Source organism: Lipotes vexillifer, unplaced genomic scaffold (assembly GCF_000442215.2).
Source record: "Lipotes vexillifer unplaced genomic scaffold, Lipotes_vexillifer_v1.1 scaffold1081, whole genome shotgun sequence".
Lineage (NCBI taxonomy): Eukaryota > Metazoa > Chordata > Mammalia > Artiodactyla > Lipotidae > Lipotes > Lipotes vexillifer.
Window position 1 is genome coordinate 1,930,623 of NW_006779039.1, and position 27,679 is coordinate 1,958,301.

The 27,679-nt window shown below is 37.0% G+C and overlaps 1 protein-coding gene across 1 annotated transcript in view; it reads right to left on the reverse strand.

Moving 5' to 3' along the window:
- GABRA3 (gamma-aminobutyric acid type A receptor subunit alpha3) overlaps positions 1-27,679 on the reverse strand; it is a 156,189-nt gene that overhangs the window by 75,582 nt on the left and 52,928 nt on the right. Inside the window, exons 3-4 of the mRNA XM_007452130.1 lie at positions 12,540-12,607; positions 2,607-2,827 (exon numbers count right to left, since the gene is read on the reverse strand). Coding sequence (XP_007452192.1) covers positions 2,607-2,827; positions 12,540-12,607 — 289 coding nt within the window. The remainder of the gene's footprint in view (positions 1-2,606; positions 2,828-12,539; positions 12,608-27,679) is intronic.

Consider the following 27,679-nt stretch of genomic DNA (forward strand, 5'->3'; position numbering starts at 1 on the left):
TTCTATATGTCTTCTTTTCTTTCTTCCCATTTACTGCATACTTTACTCCAATTTCTCCTTTTTCTTTTAGGATATTCTAATATCTAGCCTTTTAATTTTATTTCATCTTCTGCCTTATCTTCTCAAATTTTCTATTCTTTTTCTCTCCTCTCATAGCCTCTCTTTCCTCTACCCATTTCTCTTTGATCAATTCATCTGTGTGTGTGTGTATAAAAGTTCTGGGAATAGACCAATAAAATAAATATATATGTTAATTTTATTTATCTCTTCTCCACATTATTCTTCCCAGTTCTATCCACTTCCTTTTTCTCCATCATTCTTTCCTCTACTCTCTCAGCTCCTCCTCTTTAATTCAACTTCTTTTTTTTGTTTGTTTTTGTTTTTGTTTTTGTTTTTTGCGATACGCGGGCCTCTCACTGTTGTGGCCTCTCCCGTTGCAGAGCATAGGCTCCAGACGTGCAGGCTCAGTGGCCATGGCTCATGGGCCCAGCCGCTCGTGGCACGTGGGATCTTCCTGGACCGGGGCATGAACCCGTGTCCCCTGCATTGGCCGGCAGACTCTCAACCACTGCACCACCAGGGAAGCCCTAATTCAACTTCTAACAATTGACTTGCTATCCATTTTTCCTTGGCCATCTTCTTGTGTCCCAAATTCTTTCAGAAGCACATCAATAAATAGTAAATTTAAAGTAATGAAGGACTAGAATACAGGCAAGCACACTTCATGTATTCATCACATATTTACCAGGTATGCATTATTTGAGTTTCATTGTGTATAATAACAAATGCACAGAACCTGCACCAAAAAATCACTCATTAATGTGGGAGGCAGCTTCAGGAAGTGACAACTGACAGCAAGAACCAAGAAAGTTTTTAGTGTTGGGGCAAAGAATCTTACTGAACTGGAAATGTGTTCAAAATTATTCTTTTAAAAGCAAAATTTACATACCTAAAAACTCTAATGATAATGAGTCATGAAAAACATAAAACTGCGATGGTTTTATGCTTTGGGAGCAGAAAAGTATGAAATACATTATATATATATAATATATATTCATATATATATTAAAAGTTATATTCTTAAGTTGTGTGGAAATTCACTTATATGAAACTCCTCAGCATTTCCACACAATGTGGCATAAAATATATGTTGCTATAATTTTGTATTTATATATGTAACATTGTACGTTTCAGAAAATAGCTAACATTATCTCACTTGATGCTCACAATTCTGCATCATATGGATAGTTTGTTGCTGCAGTTAAACCTAGGCTATTCTGACTGTCACAGTGTTCATGCCTGTGTATATGGCTGTAAGTCTGTGTATTTAAATGCCCTTGACTATGTATATACCTGTGTATTGGTCTACACATGTCTCTGAGTATGCATAAACATTTATACATTGTGAATGTATATCTCTGTGTGTCTGAAAATGTTCATATGGCCAACTCTATTTTTTATTGAAATATAGTTGATTTGCAATATTGTGTTAGTTTCAGGTATATAGCAAAGTGATTCCGTTTATATATATATAACCTATATACATATAAATATTTCAGATTATTTTCTATTATAGGTTAGTATAAGATATTGAATATAGTTTCTTGTGCTATAACAGTATGTCCTTGTTGTTTATCTATTTTATATATAGTAGTGTGTATATGTTAACCCCACACTTCTAATTTATCCCTCCCCCCTCCCTTTCCCTTTCCCCTTTTGGTAAACATAAGTTTGTTTTCTAAGTCTGTGAGTCTATTTCTGTTTTGTATAGAGATTCACTTGTATTAGCTTTTAGATTCCATGTATAGGTGATAGCATATATTTGTCTTTCTCTGCCTGACTTATTTCACTTAGTATGATATTTTCTAGGTCCATCCATGCTGCTGCAAATGGCAATATTTCATTCTTTTTTATGGCTGAGTAATATTCCATTGTGTGTGTGGTAATATTCCATTGTGTGTGTGTGTGTGTGTGTGTGTGTGTGTGTGTGTGTGTGTGTATCACATCTTCTTAAAGCAATCATCTATTGATGGGTACTTGTATTGTTTCCATGTCTTGGCTATTATAAATAGTGCTGCTATGAACATTGGGGTGCACATTATCTTTTCAAATTAGAGTTTTTGTTTTTTCTGGGTATATGCCCAGGAGTGGGATTGATGCATTATATGTTAGCTCTATTTTCAGTTTTTTATGGAACCTCCATACTGTTCTCATAGTGGCTGTACCAATTTACATTCCCACCAACAGTGTAGGAGGGTTCCCTTTTCTCCACACCCTCTCCAGAACTTATTATTTGTAGACTTTTTAATGATAGCCATTCTTATCGGTGTGAGGTAATACCTCATGTGGTTTTGATTTGCATTTCTCTAATAATTAGTGATGATGAGCAGCTTTTCATGTGCCTGTTGGCCAACTCTTTATACTTGTGTCTATAATATATATGTCTGCAAGTGTGCATACCTGCAAATGTGTTAGGAAGTATATGCCTATATGTGCATTTCTAATCTGTGACCTTGATAGAATTTTCAATGGATAGCTTAAAACATGCTGATTTCAATCCCGGTCCTACCCCAGTATACTTTAGATGAACTGCACCACTCTCTGACCTCATGGTGTAGAGGAGGGTTCCATTGTCCACCAGTCTGAGCAGCTTGTTAGGTGTGGTCATGTTATGGGCCACTGATTTCTTGCCATTGTGGAAGAAGGTGTCAGGGGTCCAGATCTTACTAGCCAGAAGATTATTCAGTGGAAGGATCTTCATGGGTCCATCAAATTTCAGTCTTTCATCATGCCATGTTTGTCGAAAAAATACATCAATGGTGTACTCCTAAGGACAAAAAGAGAGAGAACAATGTTTCAGTTGAGTTCTGGTAGTGACCCACAGTGCCCTTAGCAAATATTAATTACTTTGCAGTATTTCCTCTGATGCAGAGAAGCAGCAGTCTATTAACAGTAGTTACTAGTAAGTAGGGCAAGTGATTATGATTGAGAAAAAATGTCATGGTGATCAGTAAGTACATAGATAATATGTTTGACAAGATTTTGCTTAGGAAGATCACTGCCAACACTGCCCTGCACATCATACAAGCTGAACACAAGACTTTGCCTTATGAAAAGGAAAGAGCTCCCTTCTCTATGCAGTGGCATCTCTAATAAGAGCAAACTCCTTACCTTATCTCTTCTACTAAATGATCCCATATGAACATCAAAGGCCAATATAACAATTACCATAAAACTAAAATCTTAAATTTTAAAACACATTCATTTGATTCTCTAACAATATGTCTAATGAGTTAATATCTTATTATCTTCAATAAATAAGGAACTCTTACAGATAAGATAAAAACAAACACACAAATAGAAAAATGGGTAAATGACATGAAGAGAAAATTCATGAAATGGATAAAAATTGCTAATAAACATGAAGAACATTTTCAAAATTGCTGTTCATCTAAACATAAATTAAAGTTACAATAAATGTTCCAGGTTTGGGTAACAGCAGACTAAATTATTTGGATATACCTTCCTATAGCTATTAATTATAAAGTTTGAACTAAAAATTATGGACATATAGCTAGATAGATATACAGACTATTTGAAACCAATGGGGAATGATTGAAAGCAGACAAAAACTTGAAGAAAGTTTAGTCTTGAAAGATGGCAGCACATGTGCTCAAGGCACCGCATACCCTGATGAAGGGCTGAAGCCTGTAGGAAGGGAGCCTTTCCCTAATTGGTCCACAGAGGAGCCACATTTATGTAATTTGTCTAGAGGGGATACATTTCCTTATCTGCAAAAAGGCACTATATATGCTAACAGCTTGGGAACTAGATAATAAATAGGTAGGATAATGATTTATAGTACAAAATCCTGAGAATGCTGAGACTAGAGGAACTTTCACTTTTAGGCAATCTCTTGAATTCACTTTAGCTCTTAAACAGTCTCAGCCCCACCCATCTGAAACCTTGGGGTATTAGAGCTTTTGGAAAAAGCCAACCAGAGATTTGATGACAGCCCTAGGTTTCCTTCAGGAGAGGGTAGGAGTATAGAGAAGAGGGGGAAGAACTGACATGTTTCATGTCTAAACTTTAGCACGTTTGAGGGCAGGGACTGTCTTATTCACTACTGTATTCTTAGTACCATTCCCTCAGAAAATCTGTGTGTGGAAGGGATGTATTCAAATCCATTTTATTCTTTCATCTTGCTGTGTTTTCAATAAAAGAGAGATGGTTTTAAAAAAAAGAAAAAAGATGGCAGCAGCAACAGGTTAAAATTGTGTTTGTGGCTTTTCTTTTCTAAAGGTCCTCTCCCAAACCTAGAATTTCTGTGGCAGATACCACAGCCTTAATTGCTCAAAGTGGCCAATAATATGGAAATTTGGGAGTGGGAGTCCTGGAAGCAAGAGAGTCACAGAGGGGATAGGACCCAAAATCTGAGTATATACTTTGCCCTAAAACCTGGCTGACCACTACATACATAGTGAAAACTCTGAGGCTATGGAGAAAAATGCAGGCAGAAACAATAGGGGAGTCTTCCACTAAATGATAGATGACAAAACTGTGGTGGGTGATGTTTGTGAGTTAGGCACAAATCAGAAAAATTATTGGCTTAATACCTCAGAAGACAGAGCTCAAAGCTGGCCAAAGAGCTGAAAATGCAGGGGGAAGCCTTGGAGAAAAACAAAACCACTGAGAGGGAAGTCCCAAAATCTGAGTAGAAACTCTGCTTTGACTGACGACTAAACTACACAAGGTATGGGGGACACATCTAGGTAGTCAGGTAAAACAAAGAAGCAGCCAGAAGCTACTTAAAATCCTTTGGCTTAAAATTCCTTAATGGTTTCCAGTTATACCTGGAATAAATTCTAATACCTTTCTCTTACTTAGAAAGTACTTCATAAACTGACCCTTGTCTTCTTCTCTAAGCTCTTCTCCAACCACCTGGCTTTTCTTCTCCTCCAGCACACCAAGAATACCCCTGCCTAAGGATTAGGAGATTATATAATTTATTGTCTAAACTGGAACACTTTTGAGAGAGGAGGCTTTATCAATAGTTATATATCAGGACAACATGTGTAAGCCAGGACTATGCCAGGTTTAAAGCTGGAATTAGACTCCCACGTAAAAGCAAGACCCTGAAGGGCTTCAACCTCAGGAGAAGGGTGAATTACATAAAAGAAACTAGATAAAACCAGTCCACAACATGACAATTCAGAAAGGAAACTTGTTTATCCAAGCATGAATTCTGAAATGGACAGGAGTTTAGGGGAAGCATTTCTACTGAGATTTAGCAACTTCAATCCTAATCTTATATGAGATCAATATTTAAACGTACACTTGGTTTGGGGCTTAAAAGCTAAGAAATTAACATAAAAATAGGTCTCAGGATGGGGATACCTCTATATTGACTTACAAAAGCAAACACTCTAAAGAGACATGGCCATAAATAAATGCTTGCTGAAAAGAAGTTCACAATCCACAACAATGAAACACCTAAGGAAATGGTAATAAGCAAGAGTCAGCTGATACAACATGTAGCTGAATTATACCCCTTCCAAGAACCTCACATAACAGTATAATCAAATAGATATTATAAAGGAACTATAATTAAAATGATAAAAGTATCAAAGGAGATTGAGAACATGAGAATAGATCCAAACATTATGGGGTAAAAGCAAGGAAAAACAGATTTTAAAAAGGTCTATTTGAATTAGATATTCTGTGAAAGAAAAATAGTCACTGAAAATAAAAACTCAATGGATATGTTACACAGAAGATTAGATATTATTAAAGAGAGATTAGTGAACTGGAAAATACATGTGAAGAAAACTTGTTTTGTGTATATTTCTAACAAAGTTCTAAAGTGGGAGAATAGAGAAAATGGGGGGAAAATAATAAAGTACTAATGGATGACAGTTTCTCAGAATTGTTGAAAAATAAGCATCCTTAGCTTCAAGAACCTTAATCACTTGCAAGCTCAGTATAAAAAAATATATCCATGCTAATCATAGTGGATTTGAAATAATACCAAAGAGGAGATCTTAAAAACAACAAAATAGAAAAGACATATTATCTACAAAGAAACAGCAGTTTGATAGCAGACTTCTTGAAAAAAACAATAGAAGCCAAAAGAATTCTATAGCCAACTAGATTATCATTTGAGAGTGGTTTCAAAATAAAGATGAGTTTAGATAAATAAGATAATATTTTCCCATGGCTGGGTCACTCACAGTATTCAGGCCTCATTCAGAAGTCTCCATATCAGAAAAGCATTCTTTGACCATCCTATCATAAATAGTAATCCCTCTTCCCCTTACCACGCATTATTTTTCTTCATGCATTAATTTGTCAGATAGCTCTGACAAAATGTATTTTTATTTGCTTACTCTTCCTTTCATTCCACTAGCCTGGATGCTGCATGAGAGCAGAGATTTTCTTCAGTTCACTGCTATATTCCTAGCACCTAAAATCCTACCTGACCAATAGTAGCTGGTTTATAAATATTTTTGAATTAAAAAATGATTGAATGAATCCTCAGGAAAGGAACTACTAAAAGAAGTTTTTCATATAGTTGAAAATGAAACCAGCAGGAAGATTCAAGAAGGAATGGTGAGCTCAAGTGTTGCCAACCTTTGGGTAAACTAAACAAATAATGGCTCTCTACAAATGATATTAAGGACTATAAAAACAAAGTGGAATAAATAACTACAGTAAGACAAATGGAAGGAGGGAGTAGGGATACATGGATTAATATATTCTTGTACTATTTGGGAGGAGAGTGGAGATATTAAATTTAACGTCAAGTATATATATCAACATTTAAGGTAACCATTAAGAATATACTAGAAATAAAATGCAAAACTTACAAAAGAGTAGAGAAAAAACCAAGGGGAATATAGAAAATGCTTCAATCCCATAGAAGGCAAGAAAAAATAAAGCATATAAAAACATGGGGGAAAAGGATATATAAAATAAGATAGTAGAAAAAAACAATATAATCTAATGATAAATAAACAATGTAGCTGTATGTTATGTATATACAAGAGTCACACCTTAAGGGCACATGAAAACACAAGTTGAAAATGAAGTGATGGAAACATATGTATGGATAAATCCTAATCAAAATAAAGTCATAGAACTATAAAATACAGCAAAATAAAGTCATAGAACTATAAAATACAGATAGCAGGGACTATAAGACTAACACTTGTGTTCAGGATGAAATATTACACTAAAAAATGGAGTATATCAAGTGAAAAAAATTCTTAATTTTTATGTATGGATAACATGGACTCAAAATATGTAAGGTAAAAATTGAATTACAAGGAGAAAATGACAAACCCATAGATTCTCAGTAAATGAAAGACCAATCGAACCAATAATTTGTATGATAAAATAAGTGAAGAATCCTTTGGACAAGCATAAAGTAAGGAATACACATAGACTTAACACTTAGTAAACAAACAGTATTTTTTTAACCAAAAATAGATGATCATATGTTAAGCCATAAAGCAAATCTCAAGAAACACAAAAAGATTTCATATCCTAGAGACCATCTTGTTCCAATATGAGGCATTAAATTAGAAATTAATAATAAAGTTTTACATTTGAAAATTAGAAAACCTGCTAAATTTTTTTAAGAAAACAAAGAAGAAACCATAAAGGATATTAGAAAATACTTAGAAATGAATAACAGTGAAAATGTTTATAAATGAAATCTTGTATTCAACTCCTCAAGTGCTGCTTATTAGAAAATTGATAGCCATAAAGAAGCCTTAAAGATGGTCTTTAAAAAAGGGAAAACCATAAGCTAATCTACCTCATGAAACCAGGAACACAGAAAATCCCAAGAAAAGTAAAGAGAAAAATGATCTACACAAAAGGAAAAATCAGTGAAACAGAAAACAACAACAACAAAATAATACAGATGATGCACAGAATCCAAAACAGGTGGCTTTGACACACAAACAATATAGAAAACTGACAATAAGTTTAATCAAGAAAAAGCAAGAAAATGCGGGAACATTTGGGGCGAGGGGTAGAAATATAGATTAAATAAAATTGGGCAAAGCAAGTTGATAATTTTTGAAGCTGGGTGATGGATACATGAGGTTCCATTAAACCATTTTCTCTACTTTGGGGTGTGTGTGTGTGTGTGTGTGTGTGTGTGTGTGTGTGTGTGTATCATATATATAATCACTGCCAGCCTGTAGATAATAGATTGTAGGGAACTGAGAGTAGAGAGAAGGAAATCAGGGGCTTATTACAGTTTGATATGCCAGAGACAATGGTGGCCTGAGCCAGAATAGTAGCAGTTCAGGTGATAAGTGGTTTAATATGAGAACACCTATGAACATAGATACAAGAACCATGAATAATAGATTTTTTAAAAATTTTTGAATTTCATTTTATTTATTTTTTTATACAGAAGGTCCTTAATAGTCATCAATTTTATACACATCAGTGTATACATGTCAATCCCAATCACCCATTCATCACCCCCCCCCCCCCACCCCCCACAGCTTTCCCCCCTTGGTGTCCATACATTTGTTCTCTACATCTGTGTCTCAATTTCTGCCATGCAAACCGGTTCATCTGTACCATTTTTCAAGGCTCCACATATATGCATTAATATACAATATTTGTTTTTCTCTTTCTGACTTACTTCACACAGTATGACAGTCTCTAGATACATCAATGTCTCAACAAATGACCCAATTTCGTTCCTTTTTATGGCTGAGTAACATTCCATTGTATATATGTACCACATCTTCTTTATCCATTCGTCCGTTGATGGGCATTTAGGTTGCTTCCATGACCTGGCTATTGTTAATAGTGCTGCAATGAACATTGGGGTGCATGTGTCTTTTTGAATTATGGTTTTCTCTGGGTATATGCCTAGTAGTGGGATTGCTGGATCATATGGTAATTCTATTTTTAGTTTTTTAAGGACCCTCCATACTGTTCTCCATAGTGGCTGTATCAATTTACATTCCCACCAACAGTGCAAGAGGGTTCCCTTTCCTCCACACCCTTTCCAGCATTTGTTGTTTGTACATTTTCTGATGATGCCCATTCTAACTGGTGTGAAGTGATACCTCATTGTAGTTTTGATTTGCATTTCTCTAATAATTAGTGATGTTGAGCATCTTTTCATGTGCTTCTTGGCCATCTGTATGTCTTCTTTGGAGAAATGTCTATTTAGGTCTTCTGCCCATTTTTGGATTGGGCTGTTTGTTTCTTTAATATTGAGCTGCAGGAGCTGTTTATATATTTTGGAGATTAATCCTTTGTCAGTTGCTTCGTTTGAAAATATTTTCTCCCATTCTGAGGGTTGTCTTTTCGTCTTATTTATGGTTTCCTTTGCTGTGCAACAACTTTTAAGTTTCATTAGGTCCTATTTGTTTATTTTTGTTTTTATTTCCATTACTCTAGGAGGTGGATCAAAAAAGATCTTGCTGTGATTTATGTCAAAGAGTGTTCTTCCTATGTTTTCCTCTAGGAGTTTTAGAGTGTCGTCTGGTCTTACATTTAAGTCTCTAATCCATTTTGAGTTTATTTTTGTGTATGGTTCTAGGGATTGTTCTAATTTCATTCTTTTACATGTAGCTGTCCAGTTTTCCCAGCACCAGTTATTGAAGAGACTGTCTGTTCTCCATTGTATATCCCTGCCTCCTTTGTCATAGATTAGTTGACCATAGGTGCGTGGGTTTATCTCTGGGCTTTCTATCTTGTTCCATTGATCTATGTTTCTGTTTTTGTGCCAGTACCATACTGTCTTGATTACTGTAGCTTTGTAGTATAGTCTGAAGTCAGGGAGTCTGATTCCTCTAGCTCTGTTTTTTTCCCTCATGACTGCTTTAGCTATTTGGGGTCTTTTGTGTCTCCATACAAATTTTAAGATTTTTTGTTCTAGTTCCATAAAAAATGCCATTGGTAATATGATAGGGATTGCATTGAATCTGTAGATTGCTTTGGGTAGTATAGTCATTTTCATAATATTGATTCTTCTAATCCAAGAACATGGTATATCTCTCCATCTGTTGGTATCATCTTTCATCACTGTCTTACAGTTTTCTGCATACAGGTCTTTTGTCTCCCTAGGTAGGTTTATTCTTAGGTATTTTATTCTTTTTGTTGCAATGGTAAATGGGAGTGTTTCCTTAATTTCTCTTTCATATTTTTCATCATTAGTGTATAGGAATGCAGGAGATTTCTGTGCATTACTTTTGTATCCTGCAACTTTACCAAATTCATTGATTAAACACCAGAAATTTGTTTCCCAGCCAGAGTGATCATAACTATTCTTCCTTGTAACACAATGGAAATTCAGCTAAAAATACCCTGAAATTTATTTGACCAAAGGCTGCCCTATCAGGGAAGAGACATTCTGCTGCTTCTGCTTAATCATGAGGGAGAAGACAAACAAGCAACTGGAAGATGAAACTTCAGAAGAGATAAAATATCTGGATTGTTTTAAATGTCTCCAGAGCCTCTGCACACCCATGTGTGCCTGCTTGGGTGGGAAAAGAGAAGGGAGATGAGCTGGTTTGGGCAGGGGCTATGTTTATGTTTCTGTAGTATCCCTGAATTTGGGTATCTGTTTGCACATGTGTGTCTATGGAGTGCCTGGGATGGTGTGTAGGCTGTTTTGTTTTATTCTGTATATACTTTCTTATTTTGTCTGAATATATTTATGGGTGTTCATTCATAAGTGAGAGTGAATGAGTATGTGTGGGTGTGTGGGTGCGTGTGTGTCCAAAGAGTAGCTTCAGTTGCTTTCTTATGAAAATCTTAATCAATCTAATTCCCAGCAATACAAAGAGAGCTTCACCTCCCTGATGAGTTTGGTTATCCCCAATGGACTATGAGCTCTCTGAATATAGGATTCCCTCGAGCCCCTTAATGCAGAGTTGGGCCTCTAAGGAGTACTTGTTGAATGAGCAAATGTCAACAGTTTTAATGCATGCCTGGATCTGAAGCTGTGTGCATTAATGGCCAACAGGTTGAGAGGGGGCAATCTAGACATACAGGCTTTCCTGTTGCCACTAAGAGAGACTCACATCCTCCATCCGTCTTACATCAAACATGTCCCTCACTGAGCTCTCCCTATGTGTCAAGTACTCTATGAAGTGCCAGGGAAGCCATGGAATACTTGGTACTTGCCTTTAAGGAGTTCACAGGGAATTTACTATATCTCTGTATCCCTTTCTTTATTCCACACTTAAAAGACAAAGTTCAGGACTCTACCTTCCCCCTGCGTGGCATCACAACCACTCATGACTTCCTCTCCTGAGAATTAGCTTGTTTCTCCAACTGACTCCTACACCTTGCCTGATTGAAATAAGAGCCATGTAAAATCAACATACCTAAACCAACTCTCAGCCTCCAGTCTGCTCCCCCTTGTAGTTCATGCTGTACAGACTGCCAGATCAACCATTCTAAAACAACACATGTATATTTTTACTGCCCTAGTCTAACCCACTCAATGGCTCTGTATTACCTATAGGAAAAAACTCTATCATGACACTACACAACTGCTTGTAGTTACCCAACAGATCTAAATAAGCTTTGTCCCCTGCTAAGTAGTAGTCCCAATGAAGATAAAGAAAAAAATCTATGTAGTGAGCATGGATATTTCATATTTTTGAACATGGTTTTTCTGATTTTAAACACAAAGTCACTCATTCAACAAAGCTTTTTGGAGCATCTAATCACTGTCTGACATACTGAGCAGATAATAGCTTCTTTGTGTCCCTTCATGATAATTTTTCAAATGACGATATTTGGTATCTGAAGTAGATATTGATCAGATGCTCCATTAGGACAGGGTTTCCTGCCTCAACTCTCCACTGCATGCCTTGCTTTGGCAGAAAGGGAGAATGGTAGGAGAAGGGGAAGTCCTTGTAGATGTCTCATGAGTCATCCCCTTGCTAGTTCTGCTGTGCACTACCCTATTCCTTGAATCTGTTCTGATGCTCTCTTCATCCTCACATCTGTAGAAGGACCCGTTTCTAGTAGGTTTGACTCTTCCTCCAAACACTTTACATCACCATGGTCCATCCACTTCCCCGTTGAATAGGGCTTGTTTGCAAGGAATGGACTTCTACTTTTTTTTGGGGGGGGGACGGACTTCTTGACTTCTAGACTTCTTCTACCAGTTGCTAGACTGAGAGTCCCCACCATGTGCACTCCTCACATGACCTATTTGTGCTGATATGTGTGTGGTACTGAAATGTGAAGTGTGAGGTCAGACAAAGTTTAATTGAGGATAGAGAGAAAAGCTGAATTTTGAAAGATATGTTATAGAAGGGAAAGGTACTTCTGGTGGGGGATATATGCTTGATATGTGAATAGGTGGGAAGAGCAGGGCAAAAAATGGATTTAGCTAAATGTAGGATGATGAGGGTAGGGCATTCATGAGACAAGACTTCTCCTTAGAATATAGCTCCAAGGCCCTGCCATAGGAAAACCTCAATTTATTTTCTTTGATCTGTTGCATCATCTTTCACTTTTACCTTTGCAGAAACTATACTTACCATGTCAGTGTCTGACACAGGGCCAAAACTGGTCACATAGATGTCAGTCTTAACTTCAGTCACTGCATCTGGTTGAAAGAAAGTAGAAAAGCAGAGTGTTATGAAAGACTGTTGCCTTAGCTCAGAGAGAGTCCAGGGCAGTACTCCAAATGACAGCAAACTTGTTACTTCTAAGAAAGAATACTTGGTACAATCATAGGAAAACCCCTTTAAAAACTCTCACTTGTACTATTTCTTCACAGAGAATATGCTAGGCACAGGAACAAAGTCCATCCCTTTAGGTAACATTGAGAATGGCAGCAGAACCTCCAAACTCCAAAGCTTAGTGAGAGCCCTTCGAGATCTCTAACATTCACACCTGCTGGGCTCTCACACTGAGATTATCCCTACCTGTGGTAGGTTACAAATGTTCCAAGAGCCAACCCTTTTCCACTTTCAGGAACGTAGGATGATTGTACTCCTAAAGTACAGAAGGGATGTGTGACTGGTTTTGGTTGTAGGAGGAAGTAATATGTGTCCCTCCCTGGCTGCAACAATTAATGTCCAACGCAAGACCCTACCTGCCATGGTCACCATGGAAACATATGTTAATATGGAGCTACTATAAGATTGAAACAGCCTGGAATGATGACCCAACACTTGGAGGACAATGGCACTGGAGAGTTGCCTGGATCCACAATAGACTTTGCATCAATGAGAAGTAGTTTTGTTGGGTTAATTGACTGAGATTTGGAGATGATTGATATCACCTGATACACTCTCTTTGCATTTTTTTCTATTGCAACTGTGTATTTACTCATCTGCCTTGCCACATAACCCAAGAGCTCCTGAAGGGCAGTGTCCCTGTTTTGTTATCTCTGTATCCTCAGTACCTAGAAAAGGAGCCTGTTATTGAGATGGTGCTCACTGAACATTTTCGGTATTAACAGATGAATCTCATCACATATATATTTGCCAAGTTGGAAAATGATACTCAGAGAAGTAAAATTATTGCACTGCTAAGTTTCTCTTTTCCTCCTTCTGTCATCCCTGTTTACCCCATTGCAGCTCAGACTAGCTCACCCACTCAAGCATACCTCAGAGTACAGGGTAGCCTACCTCAGCTTAGCAAAGTCAATTACAGCCTACCAAACACCTCATCATTACATTAAATTCAAACAAGATCCACTCCAGCCCAGCATACCTGACCCCAGTAGAGCACACCAGTAATGCAGCTAATACCAACAAAGCCCACATAGGACTTGATATATGTATACTATAATGAGGCTTGTTACTGCAGTCTATGGCAGTATTTTTTTAATTTTTAAATTTTATATTTCCTTTTTAATTGAAGTATAGTTGATTTAAAACATTATATTAGTTTTAAGGGTACAATATTGTGATTTGACATTTTTATAGATTATGCTCCATTTAAAGTTATTGTAAAATATTGGTTATATTCCCTGTGCTATACATTACACTATTTCTTTTTTCCCATGGAGAGGTAATGGACACACATACTCCATTTATAGCATATTCACTATATTCATCCAGTCCAGATGTACTTTATGTCTTATTGACTTCACATTTTCCAGAGCCATCTCTTAGGCTCTTAATACACTATTCCCCTACACAGGCACAAAGTATACTTAAGGCCACTGTACTCATCCACAAACATTCCATTTTCAAAAGAGACTATGAGTATCATTTAATAATAATGGACACTGTAGTCAATTCACCAAAACACACAATCTACTTCCAAGCTTAATCAGCAAATAACATGTCTCTGAAGCTAAAGTTGTGTTTTAAATATTTGGGCTCTCATCTAGAGCACAGTCTTCCCTCAGAGATATTTCTGTGCTTCAAGGACAAGAGACAACACTTCAGAATGAAGAACATGCCCCCTAAACACTTGTCTCTTCAGATACACTACCAGATTCATTGGCTGGGGAAACATTGCCATACCCCAAAGTACATAAAACAAAATTAATTAATTAATGGGAGAGACAACAATTACATTTGAATCCAATATTCCAGGCAGGACATAGTTAGACACAGAACAACTTTCTAAATGAATTTAACTGTAAAACTGTAAGATAGCTATGCAGATTTAAAACAGGGGGCCCAGGGACTTCCCTGGCAGTCCAGTGGTTAAGATTCTGTTTTTCCACTGCAGGGGATGCGGGTTCGATCCCTGGTTGGATAACTAAGATCCCACATGCCACTTGGCACAGCCAAAACAAAAACAAAAATGAAACAGGGGACCCAGACTATAGGAGAAAAAGAAGAGAGATAGTGGTGATAAAGTCAGGAGACTGCTCTAGCTCTAAGAGGAGAATGGAGTCACTGCAGGTAGAAAAGGAAGAGTCTTTGACTGGGATGGGAAGGTTTGTGTTCTGGATCTCTGCCCGACTTGCTGAATGCCTTAAGACTTTTCTTCTTTTGGCTTTTCTCTTGTACAATGAGGGTTTGGTATCAAACAAATTTGAATTTTCTCTCTGCTCTAACTAGGAACTCTGAACGCAGGGCCAAGCAAAAAGCATCTGACTAAAGGTGCTCAATGGTAGCAAAAGGCAAGTTTTCTCTGCTGCCTGAGGAAGGTAGGAGGTTTGTATGATCAGGCCACCCAATGTGGCTGTTCTCTTGCTCTCTGTACAACCCCTGCTCCACCAGTCCCTGCTTCACCTACACCCACTCACATGACTGACCTTCCCTCAATCATAGGGCCTAATCAGTAAATGCCTATGTACTTGTCTCTGGCGCCAGCTAATGATCTAATCTTTAGATCAGAACTATCTCCACTGTGATGATTTATCAAAGAGGCAGTGAGGGGTGAACCCCTCTACTGGTTTCCCTTGCAACCAATAAGCACCAACCTAAAGTCAATACTCCTGTAACTGGTAACCTCCCTCCCCATCCCACCTGGGAGTGAAGACTGCCACCAAGTCCTGCCCACCTCTGCTGCACATGGTGGGGTGTCACTCCAGGACCTTGGTTCAGACAAGGAAGATTCCCCTTATCCATGAAACCATTGATGTCTCTGTCACTGACTCCAGGCTCTTTCTTTGGTCTGGAGGCTGGGAAAGTACAGGGCTTGCAGGTCTGGAGGGTGCAACCCAACAAGGTTTAATGCAAATAAGGTACTCCTCCTGTCTCTCAACTGTCCACTGTCATTTAAAAGACACCCATTGGGACTTGCCTGGGGATCCAGTGGTTAAGACCTCACCTTCCAATGCAGGGGGTGTGGGTTCATTCCCTGGTTGGGGAGCTAAGATCCCACATGCCTTGCAGCCACAAAACCCAAAACATAAAACAGAAGCAATATTGTAACAAATTCAATAAAGACTTTAAGAAAATGGTCCACATCAAAAAAAAAATTTTTAACATCTTTATTGGAGTATAACTGCTTTACAATGGTGTATTAGTTTCTGCTGTATAACAAAGTAAATCAGCTATACATAAACATATATCCCCATATCTCCTCTCTCTTGCATCTCCCTCCCACCCTCCCTATCCCACCCCTCTAGGTGGACACAAAGCACCAAGCTCATCTCCCTGTGCTATGTGGCTGCTTCCCACTAGCTATCTCTTTACATTTGGTAGTGTATATTGACATTCCCCCAGTGTTGCACACAGGGACCACAAAGCCCCAGTGACTAAATCCCATTTTTTGACTAGGAAATCCAGCTGCCTTGGAGCAGGGTATGTGACAACACACAGAAGTGCCCTGCAGAAGTAATGTACAGTGATTGAAAGCATGACTAACTGGGTTTGAATTTAGGTTCTGCCATTTATACTTTGTGCGCCTTTTGTCACTTAAATTCTCTATGCCTGTTTCTTCATCTGGAAAATTGGGATAATGATAGCACGTACCTCAGAATTATTCTGAGGATTTAAGGAGACAGTATTGAGACCAATAGTTAGAATAAATCCAGTGTTCAATATATGTTAGCTGCTGCTGCTGCTTAATACTATTCCAGAGGCAAGACCATATGAGACACCCATAAGGCCAAGTGGACAGAACTCACCCAGAAGTCTAAGGTCCTCAGTCCCAGACAAAGAAGAGAGTATCCACCCACCACTCTAGCTCCTCTGTATGAAGGAATGATTAGAAGTTTGCTATTTCATTTAATTAAATGAAAAGACCAGTGAATTAGACTAAAACTGGTGAGGGCTACAGTTCATAGTCTAGCCCTTGTTCACAGCCTTCTCATTTTTCAAATGTGAAAAATGATTTAATTTGGAAATGAGTTTTTTTTTTCTTTTTTCTTTTTTTAACAAATATTTTCCAATGCTCCTTGGTTCTTTTTTATTTACTTTGGAGATCCAATTTCCTTCCAATATTACCTTCTGAAACCAAAGGTGAATAGAATTATCTTTTCCTTTTGCAAATTTACTGTGGTATTGGAAGCTAAACACACATGCCCTTAGCCCTCAGTGGGACTCCCATTGGTGGGGAGCTTATCAACCAGTTCCTAATGTCATTCCAGCTTGCTTTTGATCTGAAAGAGTAAAGGTACGCCAATCAGCAAATGATCACTGTGTTTATATTGACTATGTTGCTCATACAAACTGTATTTTCTAGTTTGAATTAAAACAGATCCCCAAGAAGCCATGAATTTTCTCCTCTGAGCAGAAACCAGAGTAGTTTCCCCAACTCTAGCTTCTCCACTCCAGCACACACATAAACATTGGTCTTAGTACTGCCCTTTGGATCCACACAACAAAATCTGCTTCTTGTTCTTTTGAGAGTTAAAGACCTTCAGAGATTGAAGGAAAGTGATCATGGTACACCTAAGTCTTCTCTTCTTGTTCCTTTTCAGATTAAATATCCTGACTTCCTTTGTGTCTCCCCTCTTTCGACATGGTTTTAAGCAACCTCACTATCCCACATTCACTTTCCTCTGGATTGGGTCTGATTTTTTTTACTGGCACTCTGAAATATGTTTTGTAATGAAACTTTGTCACAGTTCTATTAGACAGGATCATAAGATGAATGATATGAACAAGAGCCAACCATACCCCTTTATCTCATTACAGGCTGTGACGGACTCTTCAATCCTTCCCAATAACAGTCTTCCTGACAATAGTGAGGTTTTAAGGATTGGGACTTTGACTAAAAGAACAAAGTCCTGACTTTTATGTTTTCCTACTTCCATATCACTGGGAATTTTCGAGAATAAGTGTTTGTTATTGTGTACACTTTTCATCTTGAAGAGAGACTAAGCTACTAGAAATGAGCTCCCATGTGACTAGCTGGGTCTGCTAGCAACATGGATTTAGGGAGTGGGCTACAATGACTTATGGAGAGCCTCTCGGAAATCTGAGAGCTGAAGTGCTCTGTTCTGTTAATGGCCTTTTCACTTGTCTTTTACAAACCTTGGGGACAGAGATACTGTAAGTACTCCAGTGACACACACACCCCATAGCATTAATCACAGATAAGCTCTTCAGAGGAATCACAGACAGATGGCTTAAGGAAGCAGATATGACAACACTCTGCATTAGAGGTCCTAAGTTCTAATCTAAGCTCTGCAATTGACTCATACCCCCTTTTGCAGGCTGTCTGGGCAAAGCTCATAACTTTTGACCTTTGGTAGAGGCCAGAGGTCTAGCACTGTGTTTATGCTACTTCATCTAGTGTCTGGCACCTGGAATGTACAGCAAACCTTAATAGCTATAGCTACATGAAACATATGTTTATAACAAAACACCAGCAAGAAGTTCAGTCTTAATGCACCCCCAAAATTCATCTTTCAGTCCCAAGCCAGTTACAGTTGGTGGGCAGTACACACCATTCAGATCACTCCACTTCATTCACTGGTTCCACAAAAACACTGATTCCTGGGTCATCATCCTCAGCATTTCATCTTCCTCATCATTATCTCATTCTTTAATCTGGCATTTAACATTTAATTTGTAAAGTACCAACACATATTTCAAGTGTCAGTTCAAATGGTCCCATTTGTCTGTCACTCATTCTAGATGTTTCCCTCCTCCAACTTTTCCTTTTCCCTTTCCTGTACACCTATTATTTGTTACCTAACTCAATACTTACCCAGCGTGTAGTGGAAAAAGCATTGAACCTGATTTCAGAAAATCTTGGTACAGGTCAAGTAGTGATACTGACAAGCTACTATGATCGTGAATGAGACTTTTATCTCCTTGAGCCTAGGTTTCCTTAACTAGAATATGAATTTTTGGCACAGAGATCCCTAAAATCCATTTCAAAAACTATGCTCTGTTTCTTTGGTCTTGTGGTTTCTAAGCCCAGAGTAGATCAGAGGCACTAAATTAGAACTGAAGAAGAGATAGGGCAGTGGCAAAAACAAGAAATAAGCACTAATGTAGTAAAGAAAGAAATAGGAAAAAAGTAATAATATCCAGGCTTTTCTCAGAACAGGTTGCTGTGCTCAGTGCTTCTAGTGGCATTAATATAGGTCTACAGAAGGACCTTCCTAGAATATCTTTGCCCTCAGGCCTTTCTAGAGACATCCCTTCCTTGTGATGGGGATCAAAGGCAATATTAGGATTTGTAGCTCCAGAGAAAATGATGGGCAGATGTGTGGAAAATAGAGGTCACTTCCAAGAGCTAGTAGGATTTCCTTGGGGCAATATTATAACAAAATTAGAGAGGGAATTTGAAGCAGTGCTCAAATAATGACCAAGAAATAAGTTGGAGGCCAACTACACAATGTCTTCTCCACTCTAAAGGCACATCCTTGAGCCAGAAAAAGCTGAAAGTCAGGGGAAAAGCAATAGAATCTTTAAAACAACTGAAATATTCTAAAATGTTACAAGGATGCTCTGGTGTTTTTCCAGGGTCGCTGATTTTTAGCTTAGACATAAAATTAATAAGTGGAAAAAACTTTGGTATAGGACTCTGGAGACTTGGGTTAATCCTGGCCCTACCTCAAGTTAACTATACCTTAATTTCTTTATCTGTAAAAAAGGGAATCCATTTTGTTATGATTCCAACATTAAAAATATTGGCCATAATAGATTAGAAGAGGCTACCAGAGGCACATACACTGTCATTCTTAAGAAATGTTTGGAACTTCCAGATAAGATGGCACAGGTAATAAACACACTATAATGAGAGATAAAATATAAATGATATAATAAAAAAGATATAATTGTTCCAAATAAAAGATCAAAATATCATAGAACAGACACAAATCAAAGGTGTTAGTAATACTGAAGCCAGAGATCTGGCTCTGAAAATAAGAAGTAAAGTAAAAGAAACTAAAATATATCTGTACAAAAGAGGAGAATGGAAGCAGGCTGAGTACTCGTTGGTCAGAGCTGGGGCTCTCCTTGTAGAGAGGCTAGAAAAGGTGAAGATGAACTGATGCCCAGGGTATGACTCTGTTTGAGGCAGCAGGCATGGGCTAGGGGGGTGGGTGGGGATGACATGATCCACAAGGACATAGTCTTGGGATTAGAAATTGATCTAAGTGGCTTGTTGGACCAGGAATGGATCAGCAATATCACAATGGAGAAGAAACTTCAAAAATACTGTTATAAGCCCAGTTTGAACAGGGATCAGAGTAGAAGCAAACTAAAAAACCACAGGACAGTAAGAAAAAGACGGTGAAAAACTAAAATTAAAACAAAACTAAACTGTTTTCTGGCATGGTGGAATAAGTACATTACAGCCTTTCTCTCCCAATGATTATAAATAAAAATCTCTGGATGAAATATAAAAGCAACTACCCAAGGACTCTGCAAAGTAAAAAAGAACAGGGAGATTATAGAGGGGCATCAAGACTTGGAGAAACAACCCACAGGGAAATATGTTTCCTGTTTTTCTTTTTTCTTCTTCTTTTCTCTTGCAGTTCTGCCTTAAAGGCAAAGCTGCATAGTGGGACAGTAGCACAAACAGCTAAAACTCTGATTTTAAAAATCTGTCTTGCCAGAAAATTAGGGGAAAAGACCACTGTACACCAGAGAGTGTGGGGAATCTCAGAGTATAGAGGGTTAAAGAAGAGGATCCACTAATTCTTTATATGAACCCTCACAAACCATAGGTTTACCCTTAAGCACCTGCCTAGGACAGACTCAAGGCAGCATGCCAAAGGCTTTGAGAAGTACACTATGATTTAAACCACCACCTAAATATCACACTAATCCTGAATAGCACAAGTATAGGACAGACTCAAAATCACATAACAAAGATTTTGATTACTGCAAAAAAAAAAAAAAAGATTTTGATAATTGAACTATGAATTAATATGTAAACCACAGACCAAGCCTTAGGACTATCCCCTCAGTGATACGTGTGTGACATAAACCAAATGCATCATAGCAAAGGCTTTGAAAACTGAAAGAGATGGGCAACACCACCCACAGAAAGCAAGGCAGACCTTGCTTTTTAACCAAGTTGATTGTCTGCTAAAACAAACAAGAAAAAAAAATTCAATATTCTCCAAAGCATTATAACAGGACTAAGACTCCACAAAATAGTCAAAATGTCCAGAATACAATTCAGTATTATTTTACTTAGAAAGAACCAGAAAAATGTTACCAATTCTCAAGGGAAAAGACAATCAACAAATGTCAACTGTAACATGATTCAAATGTTGAAAATTTCAAAGATTTTTAAATGGTTATTATAACTAAGTTCCATGAGGTAAATGAAAATACATTTAAAATAAACAGAAAAATGAAGTTTTCACAGAAAAATTAGGAAATATAAAAGTAACCAATTTGAAAATTTAGCAATAAAAAATGCAATTACCAAAATAAAAAATTCACTGGATGGTCTCAATAGAAGAATGGAGATGACAAAGGAAAGAGTCAGTGAAATTGGTGATTGACAGAAATTATCCAATGTGAAGAATAGCAACAAAAATGTCTGAAAAAATATCAACAGAAACTCAGGACTATGCTGAATGATATGATAATGTCCAACACATAGAGCATTGGAATTCCAGAAAGAGAGGGGAAAGAAATTAGAGAAGAAAAAATGTATTTGAAGAAATAGTGCTCAGAAACTTTCCAAGTTTGGTAGAACACATAAGTTTACAGAATCAAGCCATTCTACAGACCCTAAACAGAAAAGAAAAAAAAAAGAAGAAATGATTGCCTAAACATATAATAATCAAACTGCTAAATACCAAAGATGAAGAAAAATCTTGAAAGAAGGTATTGGTCTATGAAGGGGAACAGCTACTTGAAAGACTGAAGCTATATCGTCAATTCACAGACAATAGTGAAACAGAATCTTTAATATGCTTAAAGAAAACAACTGTTAACCTCAGAACTCTATACCCAATAAAAATATGCTTCAGCAACTTAAGTGTCCATCAACAGATGAATGGATAAAGAAGATGTGGCACATATACACAATGGAATATTACAGCCAAAAAAAATGAAATTGAGTTATTTGTAGTGAGGTGGATGGTCCTGGAGTCTGTCATACAGAGTGAAGTCAGTCAGAAAGAGAAAAACAAATACCGCATGCTAACACATATATATGGAATCTAAAATAAAATGGTTCTGATGAACCTAGGGGCAGGACAGGAATACAGACACAGACATAGAGAATGGACTTGAGGACACAGTGGGGGAGGGGAAGCTGGGACGAAGTGAGAGAGTAGCATTGACATATATACACTACCAAATGTAAAATAGCTAGCTAGTAGGAAGCAGCTGCGTAGCACAGGGAGATCAGCTCAGTGCTTTGTGACCACTTAGAGGGATGTGATAGGGAGGGTGGGAGGGAGGCTAAAGAGGGAGGGGATATGGGGATGTATGTATACATATAGCTGATTCACCTTGTTATACAGCAAAATCTAACAGAACATTGTAAAGCAATTATATGCCAATAAAGATGAAAAAATAAAAAGCTTCAGGAGACATTCTGAGATTTAAAAAGACAAGGGAATTTGTTACCAGCAGAGTTATTCTATAAGAAATTCTACAGAAGTTCTTCAGGCTTAAGGGAAATAATGCTGGGGGGAAATTAGATTGTCAGGAATAAAGGAAGAACAACAGATATGGAAATTCTGGATATATGTTAAAAAAACTGTTCTTTCTTAAGTTCTTTAAAATAGTTATGACTGCTGAAATAAAAAATTCAAACATTGTCTCATGTGGGTTTTAATGAATGTTGATATAATAGTTAAGACACCCATAACATAAAGGTACTTTGGATGGGCAATGGACAGATATTGTTACAAGACTACTTTCTACACTTTACTGGAAGTGGAACAATATTAACTCTAAGAAGACTGTGAAACCTTAGCTGTGAAAATGGTAATCCCTATAGCAACCAATGAATCTCATAAAGAAATATTTCTAAAAAAGCAATAGATAAAATAAAGATGTTCAAATATTTCAAAAATATTCAGTAAAAGGAAAATAGATTAACATAAAAACAGAGGGGACAAACAAAACAAATAATAAAATGATGAATCTAAACATAACCATGTCAATAAATATATTAATTGTAGGTGGTCTAAACATACAAAGCCAGAGATTGTCAGATTGGAAAAAAAAGAGCCAAACATATTCTGTGTATACGACGCCCACTTTATGTATAAAGATATAAATATATTAAAAGAATGGAAAATATATATAATGTAAACACTAATCAAAAGAGAGATGTGGTGGCTATATTAAAATCAAAGAACTATACTGTAGAACAAGGAAAATTACCAAAGATGAAGAGGGATTTACATAATTAAATCACAGGTAAGATATTACGAGGCTAAATGTGATATCCAACAATGGAACTTCAAAATATATGACACAGAAACTGATGGAATTCAAATAGGAAATTTAAAACTCCAAAATTATTGTTAGATACTTCAACATTCCTCTTTCAACAATTGATAGAATGTGTACAGACAAAATTAGTAAATGTATGGAAGACCTGAACAATATTATCAACCAGTGTCACCTAATTGACATTTATAGAACACTCTACCCCCAACAGAAGAATTTCCAATTTTTTCAAGTACATTGGGACATTCACCAAGATAGCCCATAAAACAAACCTTAACAAATTTAAAAGAACTAAAGTCATATAAACTATGATCAGTAACCATAAAATAATAAAAATAGTAATTAATACAGAAAAATATCTTTCCTAATATTTGGACATTAAAGAACACTCTTCTAAATAACCCATGGATCAAGAAAGAAGTCATAAGTGATGTTTCAAAATATAGTGAACTCAATAAAAATAAAAATACAACACATCAAAGCTGTGGGATGCTCATAAAGAAATACATAGAGGGAAATGTATAGCATTAAATATCTACTTTAGGAAAAAAGAAGACTCAAAAAGTCCATAATCTAAGCTTTCATCTCAATAACTAGAAATATAAAAAAAGAAACACATTTAAAAGAAAGTAGAATTAAAAATAGAAAAATGATAGAGGAAATCAGTGAAATTAAAAACTGGTTCCTTGAAAAAAATGGACAAACCTCTAGTCAGACTGACCAAACAACAAAAAGACAAAATCTATGAATATCAGGAAAAATAGAAGAGTAATGTCACCAAAAGTGGCAGAGTAAGGAAATCTAGGGCTCTCTCTCTCCATAAAAACAACTAATAAGCTTGGAAAAACTGTCAGAATCAACTTTTACAGAACTCTAGAATCTAGTCAAAAACTTATATCCACCAGGGGAATATGTGATGAAGAAAAAAGGTACTTCACCAACCTATATCCCACAACCCCCAGAGCGGCAGCAGCCATAAAGATGTCAGCCCACACTCCTGTTACAGGTTCCCATTGCCAGAAAGAGCAATATAAATCTTATTCTGAATGGCAGGTCGAAACCCTTAACCCCTTTTTGAAAGGGGGATGCAATGGCTCGACTTTGTTTCACTCAAATGGGATCATTCCTAGTGTTGGGGCTGCTTCCTGAGAGTCATTGTTAAAAGCATTTAAAGACAAAAATATTGACAGCAGCAGCCTGGGGCTAGGGATAACAGCTGGGACAAGCAATAGACAGACTGAAAAGCCTGAGATAAAAAAGTTTAGAAAAGGAGATACTTGGGTGAATAAGGATTTTTATAAACTACCAACATATACCAAGGGATTGATAAGTCCACGCACATGCCCAGGGCTTGACATATGCTCAGAAAAGGCTTGAGAAGAACCTAAACTTTCACATCTGGCTGAATTTCAGATCTCACTATAAAGGGGAAGTGGAAGCTAAGGCAGAGTCAATTCTTCCTAAACAATTCTACAGATTAAACACAGTCCTAAAAAAAAATCTAAGGGTTTTTTTGGTAGAAATTCATGGATTCTGAAATTTGTATGGAAAGGCAAAAGAGCCAAATAAAATAGCCAAAACAAAAATTTTAATGCATTCTTAATTTGGAGAACTCTATTATAGGATTTCAATGTTTCAAGATTTACTATAAAAGTACATCGATCAAAACAGTAAAAGAGGGCTTCCCTGGTGGCGCAGTGCTTGAGAGTCCGCCTGCCGATGCAGGAGACGCGGGTTCGTGCCCCGTTTCGGGAGGATCCCACGTGCCGCGGAGCGGCTGGGCCCGTGAGCCATGGCCGCTGAGCCTGCGCGTCCGGAGCCTGTGCTCCGCAAATGGGAGAGGCCACAACAGTGAGAGGCCCGCATAACGCAAGGGAAAAAAAAAAGCTAACGTGGCTATATATATTTTCTTTTTTTAGTGTGGCTATATTAATATCACAAGGTAGATTTCGAGATAAAGATTACCAGAAAAAAAAAAAAAAAAAAAAAAAAAAAAAAAAAACAGTAAAAGAATATTTGAGTTTTCTAAGGAGACTCCATACAGTTCTCCATAGCGGCTGTACCAATTTACATTCTCACCAACAGTGTAAGAGGGCTCCCTTTTCTCCACACCCTCTCCAGCATTTATTGTTTGTAGATTTTTTGATGATGACCATTCTGACTGGTATGAGGTGATACCTCTTCGTAGTTTTGATTTGCATTTCTCTAATGATTAGTGATGTTCAGCATCTTTTCATGTGTTTGTGGGCAATCTGTATGTCTTCTTTGGAGAAATGTCTATTTAGGTCTTTTACCTGTTTTTGGATTGGGTTGTTTGTTTTTTTGATATTGAGCTTCATGAGCTGTTTGTACATTTTGGAGATTAATCCTTTGTCAGTTGCTTCGTTTGCAAATATTTATACATCAATCAATGGAACACAATGGAGAGTTAAAAAATATGCCCAGACATATATGGTCAATTGACTTTCAACCGTGGTGATAATGCAGTGTAGAAAATATAGCCTTTTCAAAAAATTGTGCTGGAACAAGTAGATAGACATATGCTACTCCAACCCTTACTTCACACCTTATACAAAAATTAACTCAGAATAGATCATAGACCTAAATGAAAAACCTAAGACTATAAAATTTCTAGAAGAAAACGTAGGAGAAAATGTCTGTGACTTTGGGTCAAGCAAAATCGTTTTTAGATATGACATAAAAGTCACAAACTATACAAGAACAAATTGTTGAGTTAGATTCATCAAAATTTAAAACTTCTCTTTTTCAAAGACACTGTTAAAAGAATAAAAGCACAAGCCAAAGACTGGAAGAAATATTTTCATTTCAAACTTCTAACAAAGGACTTGTATAAAGGATATATAAAGAACTTTCAAAATTCACTAATAAGTGATAAAACAAGCCAAAAAATTTTCTTGCAAAGGATCTAAACAGATATTTCACCCAAGAAAATAGACTGGTGGCAAATCAGCACATGAAGATATGCAATCAGGAAATGCAATTTATAACCACAATATGATATTATTAGTAGCCTATCAGAAGAGCTATGAGGGGATTTGTCCAGTTGCTAGAAGTATTCTGTATCTGGCTTGTATTGCTAGTTACATGATAGTACACCACAAAGAGTGAATTATACTGTATGTAAGTTGCATATTAATTTTAAAAAATATAAAATTTGACCAAAATTAAACAAACTGAAAAAAAGCATAAAGACTCCCATTTAAAATGAGTCTATATTGCTTCCATGTCCTGGCTATTGTAAATAGAGTTGCAATGAACATTTTGGTACATGACTCTTTTTGAATTATGGTTTTCTCAGGGTATACGCCCAGTAGTGGGATTGCTCGGTCGTGTGGTAGTTCTATTTTTAGTTTTTTAAGGAACCTCCATACTGTTCTCCATAGTGGCTGTATCAATTTACATTCCCACCAGCAGTGCAAGAGTGTTCCCTTTTCTCCACACCCTCTCCAGCATTTACTGTTTCTAGATTTTTTAATGATGGTCATTCTGACCAGTGTGAGATGATATCTCATTGTAGTTTTGATTTGCATTTCTTTAATGATTAATGATGTTGAGCATTCTTTCATGTGTTTGTTGGCAATCTGTATATCTTCTTTGGAGAAATGTCTGTTTAGGTCTTCTGCCCATTTTTGGATTGGGTTGTTTGTTTTTTTTGATATTGAGCTGCATGAGCTGCTTGTAAATTTTGGAGATTAATCCTTTGTCAGTTGCTTCACTTGCAAATATTTTCTCCCATTCTGAGGGTTGTTCTTTCGTCTTGTTTATGGTTTCCTTTGCTGTGCAAAAACTTTTAAGTTTCGTTAGGTCCCATTTGTTTATTTTTGTTTTTATTTCCATTTCTCTAGGAGGTGGGTCAAAAAGGATCTTGCTGTGATTTATGTCATGGAGTGTTCTGCCTATGTTTTCCTCTAAGAGTTTTATAGTGTCTGGCCTTACATTTAGGTTTTTAATCCACTTTGAGTTTATTTTTGTGTATGGTGTTAGGGAGTGCTCTGATTTCATTCTTGTACATGTAGCTGTCCTAAGTGTCCATCAACAGATGAATGGATAAAGAAGATGTGGCACATATATACAATGGAATATTACTCAGCCATAAAAAGAAACGAAATTGAGCTATTTGTAATGAGGTGGATAGACCTAGAGTGTGTCATACAGAGTGAAGTAAGTCAGAAAGAGAAAAACAAATACCTTATGCTAACACATATATATGGAATCTAAAAAACAAAAAAAAAAATGGTCATGAAGAACCTAGGGGCAAAACGGGAATAAAGACGCACACCTACTAGAGAAAGGACTTGAGGATATGGGGAGGGGGAAGGGTAACCTGGGACAAAGTGAGAGACTAGTATGGACATATATACACGTCCAAATGTAAAATAGGTAGCTAGTGGGAAGCAGCCGCATAGCAC